This window comes from Ostrinia furnacalis, unplaced genomic scaffold (assembly GCF_004193835.3).
Source record: "Ostrinia furnacalis isolate ACB-3 unplaced genomic scaffold, ASM419383v2 OfSCF2311, whole genome shotgun sequence".
Classification (NCBI taxonomy): Eukaryota; Metazoa; Arthropoda; class Insecta; order Lepidoptera; family Crambidae; genus Ostrinia; species Ostrinia furnacalis.
In genome coordinates, this window is record NW_021132550.1 from 782225 (window position 1) to 802508 (window position 20284).

The 20284-nt window shown below is 34.7% G+C and overlaps 3 protein-coding genes across 4 annotated transcripts in view; 2 read left to right on the forward strand and 1 right to left on the reverse strand.

The window, feature by feature from the left end:
* The window catches only part of LOC114355029 (receptor-type guanylate cyclase gcy-25), a 69785-nt gene that overhangs the window by 16635 nt on the left and 32866 nt on the right, over window positions 1-20284 (reverse strand). The window lies entirely within an intron of this gene.
* LOC114355032 (uncharacterized) lies at window positions 1664-3881 on the forward strand. The gene is made up of 2 exons (XM_028307686.1): window positions 1664-1983; window positions 3031-3881. The coding sequence occupies exons 1-2, from the start codon at window positions 1703-1705 to the stop codon at window positions 3059-3061; spliced, it is 312 nt and encodes a 103-aa protein (XP_028163487.1). The 5' UTR covers window positions 1664-1702; the 3' UTR covers window positions 3062-3881.
* Window positions 10415-16682, forward strand: LOC114355031 (uncharacterized). The gene is made up of 2 exons (XM_028307685.1): window positions 10415-10819; window positions 15697-16682. The coding sequence occupies exons 1-2, from the start codon at window positions 10527-10529 to the stop codon at window positions 15737-15739; spliced, it is 336 nt and encodes a 111-aa protein (XP_028163486.1). The 5' UTR covers window positions 10415-10526; the 3' UTR covers window positions 15740-16682.

The window sequence follows — 20284 nt, forward strand, 5'->3', positions numbered from 1 at the left end:
TACTAGAGACGTCATAAGGGAACCAATGACATACAAATTATATCGGAGAAAACATCGATGTAGAGTCACATTTCATTTTACAGTTCATAGAGTTTTCCACGACAATTAGAACTTTATTTTACGGAGATACCGGTTAATAACCAATAAACATTTTCATAAGCCTGGTAAAGGGTTAAATTCTGATCAGTCAAGTCAAGACAAAAAATACAGTTCTACAACTGGTTTAGAAAACAAATCGTGATTTTCAAAAATGTTTAGGTATAGTATTTACATACATTTTTAATGAGGTTGAATTTGAGCTACAAAGATTTGAATGAACTTTACTTTTCAAAACATTATAACGAATATCATAATAATTTATTAGGCAAAAAAGCTAGTGACAAATCAGACGATATAACTATAGTTTAATAAATTTAGGTATTACATGATTCACTTGTCGCGTGCCATGTCTCGTCAAGTCGTTGACTCATCCACGCAATATTACGTTAAAATTCGTAATTGAAACCCAAATATTGAATAATAACTATTTCGGTCTGTCACAAAAGTAAGGCCTCATGTATTCCTAAACACTTTCTTTTTGAACGAAAGGAAAATATTATTTTTCTCAAATGTTTAGCTATTTAATAAATGTGTAAACTACAAAACTATGTGAAATTCGAATCACAAATTCAAACGGATCGCTTTTTTTACGGGACGCTAGTAACAGGATGTACTTGTGAACTTTAATATTGAAACACTTATACTACTAAACGGGATTCTGAAAAAAAAACGGGGTTTCTCCGTGGGAACAAGCCTTAATACACACGGTGCGTCTCTTGGCTGGAACTTGACGTGATACACTCCCGCCGTGTCCAGATGCAATTAAAGGTTAACGAACTCTTAAGTAATTATCTTTAATAATGAACAATCTGGATGAATCAGCCCTGAAACGAACTAAACAAAAGGGGAACTACTACAAAGCTATATTTGTACCACGTTGTGTCGCACCTAGGGAATTTACCCTGGACTTCCGAATTGAACTGACTTTCTAACCAGAAATAGAGGGGGGTTTTTTTTTAAACATATACAGGGTGTTAGGTAATAGGATTTTATAAAAAATATTTTGTATGAAAATGATGATGATAATATCAAATTTCTGACTTCACCATACCATTTATATGCCCATGTTAACATGGGCTAGTGTCGGCTCATGTACCAATTTACCTAACACCCTGTATAAGTAACTGGATCCTGTCTCTGTTTACGAATTTTGGTCATAATTACACATTGTAACCTTTAGTAAGATAAATCTTGAATAAAAAGTTAAAGAATGTACTATTTTTAAAATTGAGGAATCATTTTTTTAACAAGTTATGAAAAAATACATTAGGTATTCTTTGGGAAAAATTGGTATTTTTATAGGTACTACCTACTAGTATTACACTATTACATTTTACATACAGATATTTACAGTAATATTCATTAAGTGATGTACAAAACGTTAATCTGCATAGGTAAATATTACACCTGTATTGTGTAATGATTAACTAATTTGTGATGTAAATGATTTTTTCGCGCACGCTAAAATGCCGAGTGGTTTCCCTGGGTCTTTCAATTGGTGACTCAACGAGGATAATATCCTTTAAATAAAAGCGCCGCTTGCACAGTGGGTCAGTCCGAGAGCTGACTTTGAGAGAGCACCACGTGTGAACAAGAAACGAAAATGATACTTATTCTGTGCCTACTCGCTGTATGCAGCGCGGTCCCTTTGAGAAAGAACGAAGATGAATCAAAAATAGTGTTGTGGAATGTAAATGATCACGCAATGGCTGGTGAAGTACCTTCAAGTATTTCGACAAGTGCAGTTGATAGTGATTTAGTAAAATTAATAGCAAGTAAGAGTGAAAGTAAAATTCGGATGAAAAGATTTATAACGATCGGAGGTGGCTGTCCTGAGGATTATATCATGATGCCAGGCCCCATTGGATGCGTGACGTGTGAAAAGTAAGTTTTACTTTTTAATCATCTTAGATATTCAAATTAATTTTCGGTTCGGTAAATCCATACATCAGAGAATTAATCGTAATAACAAAGTCATTGATCAAAGGCGTATTCGATCAAGTTTTCGTTGAAATGAAAATCGATGATGATTGAATGAAAATTATTTAAATTTTGACTTTGACTCGAACTCGTATGGCCATTATAGAGGTGTTAATTTTATAAATATGTACTTTTTTTTTACTTATTGTCTTGTTTGTTTGTGACATCTTATAAACTCCGTTTGTCCTATAGTTACAACCTTTAATCTGGTCACAAACGACACTTTTTCCTTATCATTATAATATTATGTGAATTAAACACTTGAAGATCTCATACCAGACTAGTTTTTTAACTTGCTGCCAGTAATAGCATAGCAATTACATACTTCATAAATATTAAACACGTGTTAAACGTTGCAAATAGTGTGGACTCCCCGTACATTAGTACTTGACTTGTTTTATGTAATAATAATGATCAGCTTTATTATGTAACATTGTATTTATGTACTTGCGCCTTGCTTGACTCTATATTTATTTCAAAACCATTATTTTTCCCACGGATACTTAATTATGTCATTTACTCTACAGTATGTAAAAATCTGTAAAAACTCTACATATCCGATCCAAGAGAAAGCTCAAAAAACATAACCCTCCATTTGGCGCAGTTGGGTAAAAACCTATCAAGTAGTTACCAAATTGAGATGTCAATAATGATTTCATACATTCAGTTGTTTTATTTAACTATCAGAATCGTCCCCTTTCCTTTATTAAATAAAACTTGCTTTTGCTTGCGGCTTAGCCCGCGTGAAATTTTGTTTTTCAAAGAAATACTAAAAAACCTGGAATGAAAACTATCCAATGTCTTTTCCTATGACTCAAACTATCTCTATACCAAATTTTGTTTTATTTGTTAAGGATGTAGGGATAGTAGGGATGAGTCAAAATAACCTCCGAAAAATGCATTGTTTGTTATAAATAGATTGATATTAACTATTTATTTAATTTGTTCCAGGTACAGAGAACTAACTGATGAAGACTGCTGAAGGACTACATTTAGGCTCAATGGAGAACGAAGGCTTATTTTATATTAGAATCTCATGCTACAAATGACAGAAGACTACGGGTTTTAATATAAGTAATATTATAGGTTTACTCGTTTTAAATTGTGAAGCTCATTTAATGCCAGTGACATACAGCCAGCGTCAAATAGTTCGCGACACCCAAAGTGGCCAAAATGTTGACAACGCAATCTTGTCCCAAGTAACAAAGATATGTGGCGAACTTTTTGGCTACTTTAGGTGTCACGAAATGTTTGACGCTGGCCGTAGAGTCAATCTGGGTAACTTTGCCCATCAGTATAACGTTGACTCAAAATATACTAATTGGAAATGGTAGGGTTTTTCTTACTTTATTTTAATTTATCAAATACGCATTGTATCTTTGACTCGTTTAAAATATTGGTGGTCCAGCTGTAGATCCACAGGAGCTGCAGCGGTGAAAGAAAGAAAATATTTTATTTGGCCCAACATATTAAATTATTACAGTATACAGTTTACAATACTTGCAAATTTGTGGACCAAAATGGCATCCGCTCAGCATTGTGTCCTGCTCTGAGGTAGACCCAGAACAGGACGCTGTTATTCTGCGGATGCCACTTTTTTAACGGTGGGAACGAGAGGTGGGAATAGTCCCGTTTTGATGGGCAAAGTAACCCAGATTGACCGTACATTAATTATATTAAGTTGTACTTAAATAGTCATTAGTCTATTTATTGTATAATGTTTAAGCTATACTTTACTTGCTATTGATTTCCAACAAAGTTGGGCATTTTCTAATAAAGAAGGAATGTGATTTAGATTTAATTAAGCTACAAACGGTACATAATAACTTTATTAGTGTAATAATCTATTTATTTCTTAATTTATTCATTAATTGATTGATAGGACCATTATTTTCGGTCTTAGAGATACGGATGTTTGTACTCTTGAAAATGAATTTTGTATTAATATTGCATTGTTGGTAAAAATATTTCTTTATTAATATCTGTTAAAACGCTTTGGACTCCTTATAAAGCATGTCCACATTAGTGCTCTATCTTTTTGTATAATGTATGAAATATCAATTTGTATGAAACAATGTTTGTATAAAAGTGTTCAAGTCATTTTGAGAGATGTGAAATGAGTCATTATTATGTATCAATGATTAGAAAATGAAACAAAACAATTGTTGAAATTAAATTCAATTTAAAAAACCCAACTACGAGTTTTATTAACAGCTATGAAACTTTGTTTCAAATATTTTCAGATTACCACCAAATTTCTTTAAAAAGGGCTCTGCTAAATATGTTCATCCACACCAATGTTTATATTCTTCGGGGATCGAACCCGCTAACTCTAGTAGTAGTCCGGTTTTCTTTTAGAAGAGGTATTTAAAAATTCAAAGCAAGTTATAGATTTTTCAAAGTATAGTCAGCCTGCCAGCATACTGGCTGACAATAGTGGCTGAGTTTCTCGCGCTGCTTCTTCTCAGCACTGGCCCATTTATTGTCCCGACGCAGCGGTAGGGTTAACTGGGACGTATAAAAGTGATTTTTAAAAGCCTACTTGCAAAAATAAAATGAGTTTTTAACTCATCAATGAAAACAATCAAGATGGTTGAGAACATAATTTATCATAGACTACTTAATCCCTAGACTTTTCCCCTGAGGGTTCCTTTATTTATTTACTTTGTAGTAGTCGGGCTACCTAGACGAAGATAAACGTACCTACTACTCACTCATACCCGTTTTTAGTTATTTTTTAAATTGATCAATTTAGATTTCTTCGATGCGTCTTTTAACTTCGATATCAGTGTGACTGTTTTTTAATAAATTAATTATTGACATTTAAACATGACCTACCTAATTAGGTCATTTAAATTCTAAGAGGTGAACGTGTTTTAAATGAGTCTGATTTTTTATCAAAATCAGATTTTAACTTCATTTTTGTTAGACTCGTTATGGATTTAAACAAGCAACTTTAAAAAATACATAATACCCAGTTTGGACCCAATTCAATACAAAAATGTGATTCAGATTCGGACTAATTATTTTATTATCATTAAGGCTGACCTCACAAGAACCACTCGCGATAACAACTTAAAAAATCGACAATGGTCCTAACCTAACATATCAGTAATCAACCACCGAAATACCCTTAAAAACTTTACTTTTCCATAAACTTTACACGTATCTACTTTTTATAAAAGAATATATATATATGTTTGATAAATAATACGATAGTTTATACAATCAAACCGATGTTGATGATGATGAACTACAATTTTCCAGTCCCTGTCATTGCAAGGATAATGGGGAAGTTACCAATTTTTCCTATTAATCTTTGAAAATATAAATAAAATTAAACTTAGGTATGTGTGAAAGAATCATGAAAATATCTCTACAAATTAAAAATCTTTAAGGTAACTGTTTAACTTTAACAGGCCATTTATGGACGGATTTAAAAAAAACACTGACTTATTACTTTTATTCTGTGAAATACAGTGTTTTGAATATCACAAAACTTCTCCATTAGAGTTCACGCTGGCTTCAGATAAATATGTACAACTTGAATATTTTTTGATTTGATTTGATTTGTGACTTTAGCGAGTCGCCCGTGTTCAGGCAGCCTAATTCATTGCAAAAATACGTTGACATCGGCCAGCCCCGAATGTGGTCAGTCAAGTCTGAGCCACAAACAGATAAAGTTGGGTTTATAAATATAATAAATAAAGTTATATTCGTTTTACCACCGCGAGATTTGCTACACGCCGAAATAAAACTTTTGGAGTTATACACCGAAATCTTTAAGAGAGAATACCGTTGTTAGTGGTGACTGCGAAAATCTATAGTCAAGAAAAGTGTGTGCGAAGTGTGCGAGGTAAAAGAATGTGTTATTTACGTTTTAATTATATTTCTAAAAGAAAAAGTGTCGAAAGGATGAATTTAAGGCAAGAATCAGCCCTGACTCCCCAATTTATGCTGGGTTGCACCATCTTACTTTAACTTTGACAAACGTCAAAAATATTATATTCAATTTACTAAAACAGTTTAATGTTTTAATGTAACAAATCATTAGATTTTAATCAAAACTCACCTGTTTATAAGATAGTGTTTTTTTAAATTAAATTATGCAATTTGTCCCCGACTCCAATAAATTACAATCATTATAATTTATTGCAGGATCTGCAAGAATCAAAATGGTGAAATACATATTTGTATTGATTTTGATGCTGTTTGTCGCTGCTCAAGCTCTGGCGACAGCGGCGAAATACCAAAGGTCGGCCATCAGACATTCAAATGGCCAATCTGAATCGATTTTTGAAGAGAGTAGAGTAAGACGCCAAGTTCTTCAATCAAGGAGATGCCCTAGCGGCAAAGTGTGGCTGATCAACAGATGTGTCACGTGCAAAGAGTAAGTGAAGCAGAAAAGCGAAGCATTTTAATTTTTACTCATAACTAGCTGTCTTGGTGAACTTCGTAACGCCATATTTTTCTTATATAAGATCTGTGTTTTTTCACCGTTTAAACCTTCCCTGAACTTGCACAAATATTTCAAGACAAAAATTAACCAAATCGGTACCTACTGCCGTTCACGAGTTTTAGGAAGACTAACGAACAGCAATTCATTTTTATTTATAAGAGAAGATTTTAGGACACGAACTTAATTCTAAAGAAATAGTGGCATATCTCATCATTTCTCTATGATGTCGTAACATTAACTAAAATATTTATTTTGTTACAGGTACGAAACTAACACTGACGAAGATTGCCCATTGAAGAAATTAAATTAGCACTACACTTTATTTCGTAACAAAAAGAAAAGTGTTAGCAGCACCCACTTTATAATTTTTTAATGTTTTATATGCAAACATCATCATGCCTATGTTACTTTTAATGCGTATTACAGTTAAAATTTAATTTTAACTTTATTTTTTACACCCTGCACAAAATACAAGATATTACATTTCTTCATTAACTTGAGGAAATGATAGGGTAAAGGCCCCGTTTGTAGTCTATGTACGTTTTTTGGCATAGACATATTTTAAACTAGCTGACCCGGTAAACTTCGTCGTACCGACTATGTTCATCAGAAATAATGTAGAATTCTAAAGGTGGAATAATTTTTCAAATTGGTCCAGTAGTATCTGAGCTTATTCAATAAAAACAAACAAACAATCAAAATCTTTCCACTTTACTATAAGAGTAGGCGCACACCGTTGATTTTTAGTTGGCCGATAGTTGTGCCCGATTTTAATTTGTATGAAGAATCGGCCAAATCGAATCGGCGTAGTGTGCGCACTCCCATACATGCTTATACTGATCAACTGCCCGACTAAACTATCGGCTACGAAAAATCAACGGTGTGCGCCTACTCTTAGTGTACAAATGGACAATATTTTGAAAATCTGAACCCGTGCCTTCGTAGAGTCCTGTCAATCTGTCATTTTTTCACAGATTAAAATACCTTTATTTATAACGGTTTTGAACTGTTCGTGAAAGCTACCGCAACGCCTGGCAACGGTAGTACCGGTTGAGTGTAAGAGTGTTGAGTCACCCTTATATTATGTTTAACCTTGATGACTTTTCGGAATGAGTTTGGATTTTATGCATTTTCAATACTACTTGAATCTCAGTTTTTTTACATTGAAGTAATATTATAACTCAATGTTTTTTTATGTGAAAAATTCGGTAGCAGCTATAAAATTGCAGTTTTGGTGTCTATCTTGACAACTCACCATGCTAAACTTGAAATTGAATCTTGGCTTAAAAGCCTTGATTACCTGGACACAGAATGTCTTCTTACTTAACGAGTATAATACCTCTGTCACACACACACACACACACACACACACACACACACACACACCACACACTACATAACACACAACACATAAACTAAGTAATTTCTAATTTCTTGTCAATTATTTTAATTATATAAAATAATATTATACATTTTATTATTACATAAGATGTAATTATTTCAATTTTAATTGTAATTGTAATTTTAACTGTCAGTCTCTAATAGAGTAAGTTTTTTAAACATTGACCTCATTTTAAGCCTTGTAACTATTTTTTTTTTTGATACCACGTTTTATATTTTTATATCTTAATTTAACTACAGTAATAAATTGCCTGAATTTGTGTTCCCAGACCTCAAAGTAAAGATAATACATATTATGTAAAAACTTAAAAAGGCTACTGCGATACAAGCTATGCTTAGTGCAGAAGCCGCTAGTTATAAGAATATTTTGTATTAAGATTTATTGGCAATAAACATTTTATTATTATTATTATTTTAGTGTAATACTATTTCTATTAATATTATTATTTTGAACTTATTATTAATTTTAACATGATTATTAGTATTGACATTAAATAATGAACTGGAATTTAAATGTTATGAATTGGATTATGAAATTGTTAAGCATGCATAATTTATTTTTAGTATTTATTTTTAAATTTTAGTGATAATTTTTATTAATAACCGAATATTGTAATACCCTGTTAGGGTTCATTTGAGGATGTATACGTATGTATTAGCTTAAGACCTTCTCACCAAATGAAGCAATAAAGTATTATGAATTATTATAAGTATATAGAGACATCTATTGATAGCTATGTGGACCTATATGTCATGTGTATGGTGTCTGACTCGTTTTACTTAGAGCAGGCGCACACCGTTGATTTTTCGTCGGCCGATAGTTTAGTCGGGCAGTTGATCAGTATGGGCATGTATGGGAGTGCGCACACTACGTCAATTCGATTTGGCCGATTCTTCATACAATTTAAAATCGGGCAGAACTATCGGCCACACCGTTGATTTTTCAACGGTGTGCGCCTACATACGAGTACTACCAAAATCCACAACGTCTATCGTTATTAAGGGGGTGCAGCGCCGANAATTATTATTATTATTACTATAAAATATTCATTAAAATTATATGAAAGAAAATCTGAAGCATAATATGGGTGATATTTTACATTACTAAATCAACAATGTAACTGTAAGGTCTACCGCTTAACTGAGTCAGTGCCCGAGGTATGGGAGCGCTATAGTTCCAAAATACTGGACTGTCCTGTCGATGACATTGACAGTGGGGCGCCACCGTCAATACCGGATCGCTGGTTCAGATTTTAGCCATGTTGGAAACCATATAGTTGAACGATGGTAGCGCCCCCCTGTCATTGAGTTTGGTGGGACAGTTCAGCGTGGTTCATCTATACGTGAGGGAGTTTTTGCTGACATCAAACGTCAGCGAGACTTCAGATGTGCTTTAGATTTATAAGCTCAATAACATAAGCTAGATGACAAATTTTCAATTATTTGTCCGTCAGACTGATAATTAGAAAATATTAGACTCATATTTTTTTATTTTCTTTCATAATTAAATAATAACAATGCTACACCGAGTTGAAATGTAGTAGTAGATTTTTTACTCAAAAGTGACGTCCCGCGACATTTCAACCCAATAATACTGTAATTATTCGATTAAGAAAAAAAGTGTCCAAAATTGTTTATGGACTAAATAGAATTTCGATTTAATTACCCAGGGATGATGATCCCTATTCCACCCCTCCCGTGTCGCTGCCATACCACGGCACCAGCACCAGTCCAATTGGGATTGGATTTGGAACTTGTGGTATGGAAAATGCTGTATTTTTGTATTTTTGTTGTCGATCATATCGATGATTCATAATGGTGGTGTAACACCTGAGGCGCACCAAGTGTAAGGGCATGTTATGGAAGTGACCTGTCATCGTAGCATCGACCTTTTGTAACAAACAAGGTCATACAAGCAAGTGTGTCGAACTTAAAAATATTTTATTGTAGAGAGTTTTAATATAATTTTATTATCCGAATTTCCTAATTTTTTGCATCTTACCATTGAAAGATTTAGATTTTTTATTTCTAAAGATGGACCTCCATTTACCTCTGTTAAATTAGACAGGGTCCATAACAGGGTCCCTCTCCTCAGTGGGGGCAAACCTGATGATAATACTAATATAATGATCTTAAAAAGTATACAAAAATAGGTGTTAGTAGCCTTACGATGTCAGTTTCGGGCTGTCGAACCCCGTCCGCTGCTGGACCACAATTGAGTGGAGTGGAGTGGAGGATGAACCGAGTCCTAACCTAGCACAAATATTTAGCTTAGCTTTACGATTTACTAATTTGTGCACTAATGTTAATACTTTTTGCTAAAAAAAAATAGATAACCACGCCCACACCACACACGCTGCTTGCAACATGGCGCGTCATAACTTATCATGCAAAATTGAGTAATAATAAAATTGATAGGATATGCGGTGATTTTTCACGGCGCCGCGTAAATGTCCCTCTTCTCTGCCTCCAATGCCAGTCGGTTATCAAACCTCTATCCGAACAGACGTGCGCACGCGACTTTCGAACGCAATTGTTCATACTTTCTTGCAATTTAAGATTAAATTACCGCGAAGTGCGAGTCAAAATGGCGAAACTGATTTTCCTAATCATCTGTGTTTGGATTCTTAATGCGGCAAGTACATTCCCTACGGTTGTGGACGAGTTGAGTGAAAATAAACAAACAAAATATGACTTAAAAGAATATGGAAGTGTAAATTCTGAATATATCGAAACAGTGACTAATGAATTAAAAGGTGTGAAGATTGATCAGCAACATAGGTTTCGAAGAATTAAAAGGAGTTTAATCAACGGTGGTGGAGCGTGTCCTGAGGGCATGGTGTGGAAGCCCAGGCCTTTCTACTGCATCACTTGTGAAGAGTGAGTAATATCTATTTTTTTATCTATACTACTAATATTATAAAGCTGATGAATTTGTTTGTTTACTTGAACGCCTAATCTCAAGAACTACTGGTCTCGTTTGAAAAAATAATTTTGTGTTGGATAGCCCATTTATCGAAGAAGGCTTTATTATGTGCCATTTGGGTTGTATTGTATCATCTTTCAGCCAAAATGGACGGAGCAGTAAAGAAAATTTTTGTAAAAAACGGGATATAGGGCATAATGATAGGAGTATAGACAAGTCACAACAGTACACGACGTGTGATGCGCACCCCCGTGCCACATTCCCGCTTGAATCCATCTTTGACTCATACCATTGCATGGTTCTTATTTTTATTGAAACTTAAGAAAGGGGCCATGAATTTTTTTTTTGTTCGGGGAGACTCGGCTAACCTTCCCGCTTGAGTCCATCTTTCAGTCATAAATTCTTATTTTTGTTGAAACTTAATTAAGGGGGGAGGCTCAGCGAAATAAAGGTTGGGAAACCCTGTTGAAAGTAATAAGTACCAAAATAAAGTGCGGAGCAAAATTCTGTATCAATATCATGTGTCTACTGCTGCCACGGATTTGTTGTTTGGATTCAGTTCTCACGCACTCGTATCATTGTTTACGGTACGTCTGGGATTCAAAAGTGGTGATGAGCTTATAAGCTTTCGCGTAGAGCTTTGGCGTAAGTCTTTCAAGGTACACTTTATAAGCCTATGTACGAAAAGCCCTTACAAAGACAATTACGTCATATATGTACTTTTGTTTAGTCTCAAAACGTCTTATTTAAAAAATCTATGAGTATATTCACACTGTGTAGTGAATAAATGATTTGACTTACCGGCGTGATCTGACGTTTTATATTTTTTATAGTGTATTACTGAACAGCTACGCTAATATCTCTATCATTTAATATACATAGTAGAAACGCGATCCTTATTACGGCCGACTTGCGTTCGAAGTCTATTTAAAGACTTCCAGGTAAGTCAGGGGAGCTCATGTCCAGGTGGAGGACTCTCAGACATAGCAACGAAAGGGCAGGGAAGGTCAATGAAATGAAATAGTTTATTTAGTGCATAAGCCCTTTCCAGGGCACTTATACACGTCCCAAATATAGCTTGCTCTACCACCACTTCGGGACAACATAAGGGCTGGTGCTTAGAAGAAGTGGCGGAAGAAACTCAGTCACCTTTGTCAGCCTCTTTTTCAACCAAATACAGTAAATAACAGTTCTCTCACGCCATAACCTGCATCTCTCTTTTGACTGATCCTCATCAAGGAGAGATATTATTAAAAAATATTATTAGTTTTAACGCGCCACTGCAGGCCGATAGGTCATCAGGTTACAGATAAGGTGGATGAGTCACACCATACCGGCGCAGGCGCTGCTGGCGTCTCGGTAGCATTACATAGCAACTTATATTATTTATATTACTAGCTGTGCTTACTCTTCGTGCGCGTGAAAATAGTTTGAATTATATTTCCCGCTTATGCAACATTTTTCTATACTGCTGACTGTAGGGTGATATTACCTAAAGACTCTCTCGTTAAATGGGCTATACAACTGTTCAAATCAGACCAGTAGTTTCTGAGATTAGCACGTTCAAGCAGATATATATTAAGTATAGATAGGTCAAGCCCGTGTCTTCATCCACGTCTGTTTTGGGAAATTTCATGATCATCGTCGTAGTAAATTTAATGGTTTCCATATAGAGCGGTATATAACATCACCCTATAGCCAATAGACGCGAAACAGTAATGAAAAATATTCACGCGTAAAAAGTCGCGGGCACAGCTAGTGCGTAATAAAGATTATTCGAGGAAGATCTCGAATGGTGTTAGTTGATTTTTTGTTTATATAACAAAAAAGTGACGAGAGTATGCTAATAAGGTTCTGAGAAAGGCCCCAATACCTGCCCACGTAAATACTTTACACATGACTGTGTCACATATGATACATGAGTGATCCAATGCAGGAAGCAAGGTGTTAGGCCTGACGAAGGTTATCGATTACATTTTGTCAATCACTGATAACGGTATTCATTACTCATGGGCGCGAATGACGGTATATCATAATAATAAACACACATATTATTTGGATGCCTCTTAGCTTGCATCTTAACTAATGAAAAGTCATGATCAGGCCGAAGGTAGAAGCGAGCTTCATCTGGAGTCAATAGAAGAACTAGCTACTCGTATATCTTATCTCTCACTGCCGAAACAGAATGAAGTTAGCGTGGTTGTTATGGCGGTAGTCTTAGGTAAGATGTTAGGAGTTGCTTTTTTTAAACACCGGGAAATGCTTTGCGCTTACCCACTGGTCGATGGGGATGGCCAGTGGGTAATGTGGGACCACATAAAGTCGGGGCCTACCCACTAAAACCCGACGGTTTCCACCGAAGCCCAAAGATCATAGATCAAGCGCTACCTGCCACCAATAGGCTAGATCACAAAATTTCAATGATTTGTCCGTCAGATAGATAATTAGAAAATATTAGACTCGTATTTTTTATTTTCTTTCTTAATTAAATAATAACAGAGCTACATCGAGTTGAAAAGTCGCGTGACGTAACTTTTGAGCAGATTTTTTACTCAAAAGTTTTTCATTCTGTCTGACGGACTGAATAGAATTTCGATTTCATTACCCAGTCATCATCCCAATTGAAACGGAATAAAACATTTTGCCCCTACTGAAAAACAAACCCAGGACCTTGAAGTCTGGAAAATATTACTTATGCTGATGACAGTATACTTATTGAAGAAATGTTGTACATGATTTTCCTCAATCTACTGAGTTACAGGAAAATTACTATAAATATACTAATGATACTAAAAGATTACATGTTCGGTTAATATGATAGTAATCTGCAAATTGTACGAATAATTTAGTTAGTCTACAAAACTACAAGGTATTTCACACTCTATACTTTGAGCGATAATGTTGATGTGCTTTATCTATCCTCCTGAGACCCAGACCCCTAAAAATTGTCGGATTGTCTTGAATTTTGGAAGGCAGGCTAAGATTCATATGTACAACTAACAAAAAATGCGAAAAAAAATCTAGCCCCCCTACATACGCCAAAATGGGGGGTGTCACCAGTGACACTACGGGTTTCAAAGACATTAAAACGGGCTTGAATTAATTAATATTTTAATTACTTCAGGTATGGTAAAATAGGTGTTTTTAGTTTCATATTGATCTGCAATTGTTTAGAATCGTATAAGATTTACTTTTTATCAGCTTTTATTGAACTTGTTATAACAAACTTTAATTAACTTGCAATAAATGTGTGAATGTATGTTTGAGTAAAATCTTGGAAGCTGAATTAGAGCTACTTCCTGCCAACCGATTGAGCTGAAATTTTGCATAGACATGTAACTCAGATGAGACTTTAATATAATGAGGTCATGGAGCTGATCTGATGATGGAGACGGAAGGTAGCCATAGAAACTCTGTGACTAAACGATGTAACTCTGTCGAGTTTTGACTCATTTGATTGGTATTGACAAGTACTCTGGTCTTGGATGATATCCAGGGTCTGATCTGAGGATGGAGCATATTTTTTTTTATCATCTGTCTCATAAAAGTTGCATAACATTGACTTGACGTTACCATCAGACAATCCTAAAAAGGACCATATGTCTAGTCACGAGTGCCCAAAGTGTCACCAGTGACACTCGAATTAATTGACGAAAATACTTATTACAATAGAAACATTTTAATAGTTTTATCGCAAAATCTGAGAGATATATTACCGTAGCACACAGAAAACACAAAACAATACCAAAAAACTTGTTTTAAATAATATTTTCTTTTCTTGGAATGTGTCATGTCGGAGGTCGCGCGAATTCAAAATTTCAATTAATGTTTACAAAATCAAAAACCCTTTCGTGCGAGGCACAGCAATTTTTTGGATATGTAACATATTCCAACTTTTCACACACTTTTATTAATTTTCATAAATACCAATAAATGGCGCTGTAAAAAAAATATATACTCAAGTGTCACTAGTGACACCGGGGGTCTCAGGAGGCTATAGGAATGCTAAAAGATTTTACTATTTTCGGGAGTAATAATTTGAACAGAGGCATTTTTTATCTTGTTTCATTCACTTGATTTACGTAACTTGTTTTGAGCGATAATATTGTTTGAAGAATCAAAGATAAAAGTGCAATACCTATATGCAGATGTCAAAAGGTACATAAATGTACCTACATAATAAACTTTACTGAAGAAAGTAAAAAGTAATCTTGCAAATATTGTTCTAAAGATAGCAGAAAACTCATAGTAGAGGCGCTAATCAATTTGCATCTTATCATATTTACAGTAGAGAACAAATCAGCTTGCAACAATATTTGGTCAAGCGAAGACAGAAGTTATTAGATAAGCGTTTTGAACAACATCAAAGTACTTTCTATTATAGAAATAACAAAAGTTTTTCGCAAGTCAAACAAAACAGTTTTGACAAGGGTTCCGTGGGGGTTAGTTGATGAAAGCATGGCCAACGTGTTTTAATGCTTCTTTTAATATTTATTGGAATTTATCTGGTGTTAAATATTTTGGGTTTCCAAAGTGTAGAGAAGTGAGAAGTGATAAATATAAAAAGTAGTTATACTAATAGGATGAATTCCTTACTAGTAGTCCCCAAACTAGGTAGTTCTTTTGGGGACTTGAGTTTGGTACAAATGTGTTTGATATAGTTTACTTATTCAAATTACACAGAAAAATAAACATAATAGGTATATAACATAATATAGTTTATGGGGCTGATCAAATAAGTTGCGCGTGTGTGTGTGTGTGTGTGTGTGTGTGTGCGCGCGTGTGTGTGTCATTCTTTGAACTTCCTAAAGTAAAGTTTTGTTTGTTACAGATTTGAGAGACTCTCGGGCGAGGGCTGCTACGACGACGAGTAAAACTTACAAACTACTATTTGGGTCAACTGATTTTGGATACTCGATGTATACCAAAACGTATAATCTCTAGTCTATGCCTTGGACCGCCTATATCAAAGAATACATCACTTCACAACGATCAACGTACCAAAACTCACACAGCTAACATCTGTGAAGATGGCCAGATCGTATCCCAATTTTCCCAATCCAAAAGAGCGAATGAGTCTCTTAACTCAAAAAATAAGTTATTTTCGACTGCATCGTACGGCTGTGAGACCTGGACACTCACTGTCAAAGAAGAAACCAAGCTCCTGATGGTTGAGAGGTAAATCTGAAGGAAGATTCTGGGGCTAGTGCACATAGAAAATGGCACTTGGAGGAGAAGGAGCAAGAACTCGTTGCTGAGCCAAAGATGGTGAAAAGCTCACAGACTTCGCTGGCTCGGACACCTGGAAAGAATGGCAGAGGATCATGCAGCGAAGCAAGCGTACTTGGAAGGCCAAGTGGCCATCGACCAGTTGGTCGTCCCAGTTACCGCTGGGGAGATGAAGTTGCGAAGAACCTGCGCGATTTCCAGGTCGATAAATTATCTGGTGAGAGGTGGCACAGAATATTATAGATTCTAATATCTAATAAAAACTCACTTCGCTGTGCCATCTTAGTACCAACCAGGTCGAGTTAACTGCGTACCTGACTGGAATGCAACTCTCCCTCGCAATTGTAGGTAGTTCTTATTTAAGATTTCCTTGTCACTCGTGAACCAATTTTCGAAATTAGGAGTATACAGTATGTGTGAACTTTAAGTATTTTTAAATATTTAAAAGGATTATCGAATGTTGCGTATTTTAATTAACCGTTTCGTATTTTTAGTAATCACTAAGTAGTATTAAACTTATCTTTCTAAGAGTAGGCGCACCCCGTTGATCTTTCGTCGGCCGATAGTTTAGTCGGGCAGTTGATCAGTATGGGCAAGTATGGGAGTGCGCACACTACGGCGCCGATTCGATTTGGCCGATTCTTCATACAATTTAAAATCGGGCACAACTATCGGCCAACTAAAAATCAAACGATGCTTGCTTATGTGAAGCAGCGAATCAAATGCACAGCGTTGAATAGTGGTTCGTGTGTGACCCTGTGCGTCCACGCGCACTGTGAGACCTCATAGTAATGTTTGCGAATACGGGCGTTAGTGTTAGATAAGTAGATACTTATGTGTGAACTTATGTGTCTATGTATAGTCAGTGTGGAAGATATCGAAGCATCCAAAGATTCTCAATACTTTAACCTTAAATTAACTTAACACTTGTAATTAAATTATTTTTATTTATCATAATATGCTTAATGATTTATTTTTGCGAAGATGAAGAACACCTTGGCCTACTAATAATATTATGTTGAGTAAAAAACTAACGCAATATAACTGGTTTTATTTGTATTCAGTATCGATTTTTTTGTAACCAACAAGGTATGAAGGACTTTATATTCATTAACTTAAGTAAACCACTGACAACAGGCAGTTCATTTTCGAAGCAAAATCACTCTTAATACAATAACATAGATGCCACTGTGTTGTCGTTCGTTACATAGCATAGTAGATGTTAGGTACAATCAAAACTCATAATAGGTTAAAACAACTTTTGACTGCAAAAATCAGTCAAAAATTTGCATCCTGTGTTATCATAGTTAAATAGGAAACCTCCTAACCGAACGCAACATTTACCTCTTTGTAAACCCTATTTATTGCAAATTAATAATTTGAATATGAATTTGACGAATCAACTTTTGATATTTTTTTTGCAGTGAAAAGTGGTTTTGATTGACTGATTTTTGCAGTCAAAAGTGGTTTTGACCGATTATGAGTTTTGACTGTAACATAGATACGATTTATTATGTTCGATCTTCACCCACTACATGTACTTTTGCACATGAACTTATTTTTGTATTGGCCTGGTTGTTTTCTATTCGTAAATTAAGTAAGTACCTACTCAAGTATTCGTATTTACAAAAGGTAATATGTTTAGTATGTACTCATAGTATTATAAGCTTTATTTAGTGTGGGGCTAGATGACGCAGTGTAAAATGTCCAAGGACGTTTATTAAATGCCTATATTTATACTTATCTATTTTAAAGTATTTTTAAACATACTAGTGTCGAGTCGATCTCACTTAAATATTCATAAATGGTTTTGTATTTTTGTAAACCCCGATGCTTATTAATGAGGAAGATGAGTGTAATTATTTTATAATGTAAAAAGATCAAACATAAAATATAAAAAATGTTAGTAAAAGAATTTTTTCGATATCTCAAAAACTGAATTTTCTATGGGCATTCAAAGTTGGATGTTTTAAAAATCAACTCGCACTTGACCGTTTAGCGCGTGACGTCACACCGCCCGTTACCTCCGCCGGGATGGCATTGCTCCTTCGCGCGCTCATAGACTCGTGCAGTCATTTCGAGTTTTATAGAATTATGGAGAAAAAAATACCATGCAGATATTGTATAATAACCCTTTTATACTAATACAATGGCTAGTGCCCCAGAAAAATACTTTTAAAGCTAAGAAAAGTTGAGAAATACATAAATGGTGTAAGTTAACGAAAAGGGAGAAAGCGTTATCTACAAAAACCAGTCGATATTATTGCAAAGATCATTTTAATGCGAGTACCTACCTAAAGACAAAACACCTACCATTGTATATTTTTCATTACAATTTTTTTATAAAGTATTTTAGTGACATTTTATTTGAAACAGTTTTATCGATAACCCACAGCAATCTGACTGACAGCACTAGTACTTTTACTTTTAAACTAGATAGAACTTTTATAATCTACCTCAAATACTACAAAAGGCGTAAATACTAAATACTCAATTATTTATTGCATCCATAATAATAGGTTCACTTACCTTGCAAGTTTTAGCCCTTGGATTTCTGCAATAATAAAGGTACTTTGCATGTTTTCTGAAAGTATCCACAACCATAAGTAAATCTACTTTCGTAAGATTATTTGGTTGGCATCAGATACGGTTAATATAAATAAAAAATGTATCGAAATGAACGAAAATAAGTTTACAGAGCGCAGCTAGCACCCGCGCCGCCCGTCCGTCGTTGCCCAACGAGCGGTGTGACGTCACCGCCCGTATTCCAGGGGTGCTATCAGTTTTCACGCGTTCCCATATTGATTTGCTTATAAAATATTCAATTTTCGTGATATCAACAAATTTTTTTCACAGTTAGTCTTATTTTAGCTTAAAGTTTTTGTTAGGGCTGAAAAAGGGGAATAAATTTTGATTTACATCTTCCTCATTGAAATAAACTGAATAATGAAAAATGTAACAAAAACCTACCGAATCAATTAATATTACATTAGCTCTATCAAAAACTAAAAAAATTAAGGTTTTAGTTTGAATCGATTTTTTGCATAAAGTTAATATACAGAATGTTAGGTAAATGGGTACATGAGCCGACAATAGCCCATGTTAACATGGGCATATTAATGGTATGGCGAAGTCAATATCAAATTTCTGACTTCACCATACCATTTATATGCCCATGTTAACATGGGCTAGTGTCGGCTCATATACCCATTTACCTAACACCCTGTATAAATACTCGTACTTTTGTCTGAATGGAAAAGACATTATAGGTGATATCACCATAAGCCATGATTATCAATAAAACAATAGCATAACTTTAGTATTGTTTACAGCTGTACAAATAACTTGTAACTATTGAATTCAATTCTAGGAACATGACGTAGGTGTGTACAGATGACGGCACATAAGCTGAACACATTGCGCCTTATTTTACTTTCAATAGATGTTATTTTGCTATAAAAATTATAAGTATTATGTGTTGTTGACGTACGTATGTATTAAGTAGACAGTGACTTCTTGTATTGTTCATTTTACGTACTAATATAATTGTATTATAAACATATCAAATAAATACATTATATTCACATGACGATGATGATCATGATTAATATTATGACATATTCTTGTAATTTAATACATGTTCACGTAGAATCAGACGGATCAGTTAATGTACTTATTTGTTATTCGACAGCATTTAATCTTACCATTAAAATGTAACTAAAATGACGACGATTTTTATGGTTATAATTTACGAACTCTAAGATCCTCAGTAGCTTAAAACAACGCTCAAAACCCAACGCAATAATAAGTCGTAGTGATGCCCTGTGATTGGTCTTAATGCTGAAACTCACTTCGAAGTATTTCGCGAAGCGCACCCATCTTAAAGGGCACCTATACTAATCCTCGAAGCATGTCTTTGTTTACTAATATTAAGATTTTAAACTTTAAGGGCTGATTTTTTAATCGTCAGATAACTTTAAACTAGACAATTATTTTGGCACATTTGATAGGTAGTTTCAGTATAGGAAATATATCAAAATGACAAGTTTATTCTTCAGTACCTCTAGTAGGAAAAATTTTGTATGAAAAATTAAACAGCGCCCCCTAGGGCGGCTATAATATAGGGGGCGCTGTTTAATTTTTCATACAAAATTTTTCGATGACACTTTGAATACGCAACGAAACGAACT